The 3,183-nt window shown below is 35.2% G+C and overlaps 1 protein-coding gene across 1 annotated transcript; it reads right to left on the bottom strand.

Annotated features, from left to right (window-relative positions):
• Positions 1-1,367: 1,367 nt before the first annotated feature.
• Positions 1,368-2,910, bottom strand: LOC111883819 (F-box/LRR-repeat protein At4g29420-like). The gene is made up of 2 exons (XM_023880143.2): positions 2,520-2,910; positions 1,368-2,233 (listed from the first exon to the last, which is right to left on the bottom strand). Exons 1-2 carry the CDS (start codon positions 2,908-2,910, stop codon positions 1,368-1,370), a joined length of 1,257 nt encoding a protein of 418 aa, XP_023735911.1.
• Between the last annotated feature and the right edge of the window lie 273 nt (positions 2,911-3,183).

The following is a 3,183-nucleotide window of genomic DNA, read 5'->3' as shown; positions in this document are numbered from 1 at the left end:
CTTAATAAATTAAGACATAAGAGCAACCAGTTCATGGAATGTAATTGGTTGGTACATAATTAGTGTTATGAACTTGATATAAATGTTGGATTAAGTTGTGAATAAGTAAGTTGTATCTTGATTTATAATACTTAAGAGTTATGAGATAAATTGACAGTTTTTGAAGTTGCAGAACCAAAGGTGAGAAAGAGGATTTAAGAGTTGAAGATTCTTAAATATAAACTATTACAAGGTAAGTAACTATATATTCTTTCCATTTTTATAGTTGGTAGTTAAGTATATTATTATGTGGATATAAATGAATTGTGGGGAGAATATCGACAAATTGCGGATAATGAAACCTAGTAGACTTCGTGGCGATGATAGTATGGTTTAGGGGATGTTAGTTTCCGAGGGTAGTCTTTATGAATTTAATATTACGGGGGAAACACGACCGGGGTACGGTGGTAGCCTTTGTGGTTGTAATACCACCACTAGATTTAGAAGTCAATGGTAGCCTTAAAGGTTATAATACCAATGATTTGGAAACATCTGTGTAAGTATAACTTGAAAATCATAATGTGAGTTATTCTTGTTAATACCTTATTTTTGTGATTGTTGTCATGTTTTTGTTATTTAAAGCTAAAGTTACTCACTAAGCTATTTTATCTTATATGTTATTTGGTTATATGCCTTTTAGGTAACTAGTGACCCCTTAGTGGCCGTTATGTCATGGTAAAGTCGTAACGGAGAGATAGACATTGTGGTGTAGACTATATACTTTTGCATTTTGATTGTAGAAACTTTGTAATATCCGGATCTATCCTTGGGTGTATTTTTATTGTATCTAATGATAACTACTTGTACTTTGTTAAGTTGATATTAAAGTAAAACAACTGTTTGTAATATTAAAAGTGAAAAAAATTATGGATGCTTTTAGTACAAGGAAAAACATAACTAATATAATCCGCATACGTCATAGGGATCCAAATATGATCTTATTTAAACAATATTCATAAAATATAAATATATAATACTATAACAAGAGCATTCCAAAAGATACCACAACCATAAAAGTTTTAACTATAAGACACTTAATTCAACTATTATAAAAGCCACTTAATTCCATGGAGACCCATGGGTGCTGCTGAAGCTACTTCCCTTCATCTCTTCCTCGATCATGTCTTCCAATTGATCATTGATCCCATCTTTATTCTTTACTCAATCTTTCCTTCAAAATTATTTCCCCAAAACACCCAATATTGCTTTCCTAAACCCCCATGAATGTGTACATTTGATCCGTCTTACCTTCACCCTTCTACAAATCTTTTTATGTTTTCAGTTTCTTTTGATCATATGGAATCTGATCCTTCCTCGTCGAACATTTCTTAAAGTAATTGCTCTACAGTCATCCAATAATCTTCCCTTCCTTCCTCCCAAATCCCCCATGTCCACTTCACTTCTGGCCATTCAGCCATGCACCTAGTGATGAAACGTTTTGATATATTAGGAGCAACACTACGGTGGATGAGTAAAGAGATTTCTACACAGTTGAAGCATTCTTCTAACACGCAATCAACCAACGCGAAAATCATCAAAGGATCAACCACCGACAAATACCCACAAAATCTTTTCACACCTTTAAGCCCAATGTTGCCACACCACACCTCAAATTCTGACCAAACCCTTGGTTTAAAACACAAAGAAGTTATGTTCGGGAGAGTGCAGAGTAAATCCTCTAGGGTAAATTTGGAATTTCCACCTGCTCTTATATCTAAGGTCAGCGTTTCTACTGTTTCCATACGAAACTTACAAATTACAGAGTGAATGTTTGAACTCTCGAGTTGTACAATTTTCAAATTCTCAAATTTTTTGACTGCAAACGTGTTCAAGTGATCAACTGCAAGATGCAAGTTGTAGCACAAAGGAGCTTCAATATAAAGAGCAGCCGGACTTCTACACTCGAGTCTGAGTGTGATGAGATTCGGTGTGATTATACATATATATGATGGTGAATCTGTTACAATCCAATGGCAGGTTTTCAGGTTGAGGAGGTGGATCATCGGCATTTTGAGACCTCTAACATCTATCAAGTTAAGAACTTGAAGATTTGGGAAACTCGTATTAAACTCGGTTAGATTTTTGTCATCTAATCTTATGAGTTCAAGTGTTAAACTTGTTAGCATTGGCATGGCGTTCATGTTTTGTCCTGATAGCCATGCGTTCTTCAGCTCTAATTCAATAAGATTTTGACCTGCAACAACAAAAACAACCGAGTTAAAGCATCAAGACCTTAATATGATTAAATATCATTTATTACCAATAAATATCGATCATTAATAAACCCTAATCAAAGATAGTTGACCACAATTTAAAAAAAAAAAAAAAAAAAAAAAAAAAAAACTAGTTGATATCAACCAGAATAATATCGATCCTGGCAAACCATTTACATTTTCCGACAGTAAACAATTTCCGTAATTTCAGAATAGAGCTACATGTAGAATATAAAATTGGAGAATTTCAGCATATAACCAACTTACAGTGCGCAGAGATCAGTGACAAAACTTCTGATCGACGCGTACTCGACTGAACCCAAAAATCTGATAGTGAAAGCAATTTCAAAGCTCCAGAAACCCTAGGAAGCCACTCCTTAACGAAGCCCCCATCGGTGATGTGCAGATCATCGCCATCATCTTCAACGTCAGCGTTCAACACATCTGGGGGTGGATTCTCGACGCCAATACGCACAGATTCCAGTGCACTTAAGTTTGATACAAGATTTAGAAAAACTCTCTTGAGAGAGGGAGTAAATTGGGAAGAATTTGAAGAACTCGAAACTCTGGACCTTGATTCCAGGTACCATTTCAATCGCCATTGCAGGTTTATAAATTTAAGGCCTGGAAATGCAGAATTGAAAGTCTTACTCGCCATACGGCAGCATGCTACCGCTGCCGAGTCGTCGAGTCGACTCAGTATTTCGAGTGCTAGAGATTCAGGAAGGTTGTCCATGCAAGCGGTGAAAGATCTACAAATGAAAATTGACTACTTGATGAGTTGATGATAGAGATATTTATGCCTGATTAATTTACACTTTACCCTTTTATAGTTTGACTATTGTTTATTATTGGTCCTTACACATTAGCATTTATAAAAAACAACTTCAGTTTAAATTTTGTGATTTACATTCCAATGATTTTTGCTAAG

This window comes from Lactuca sativa, chromosome 7, assembly GCF_002870075.4.
Source record: "Lactuca sativa cultivar Salinas chromosome 7, Lsat_Salinas_v11, whole genome shotgun sequence".
Taxonomy (NCBI): domain Eukaryota; kingdom Viridiplantae; phylum Streptophyta; class Magnoliopsida; order Asterales; family Asteraceae; genus Lactuca; species Lactuca sativa.
This window is presented reverse-complemented; position numbering and strand designations above follow the sequence as displayed.

Excerpts from the sequence above, each read along its gene's own strand:
- LOC111883819 (XM_023880143.2), bottom strand. The coding sequence starts at position 2,910 with ATGGCGAGTAAGACTTTCAATTCTGCATTTCCAGGCCTTAAATTTATA. Across the intron at positions 2,234-2,519 it reads GTCACTGATCTCTGCGCACT|GTCAAAATCTTATTGAATTA; the intron begins GTAAGTTGGTTA and ends TTGTTGTTGCAG.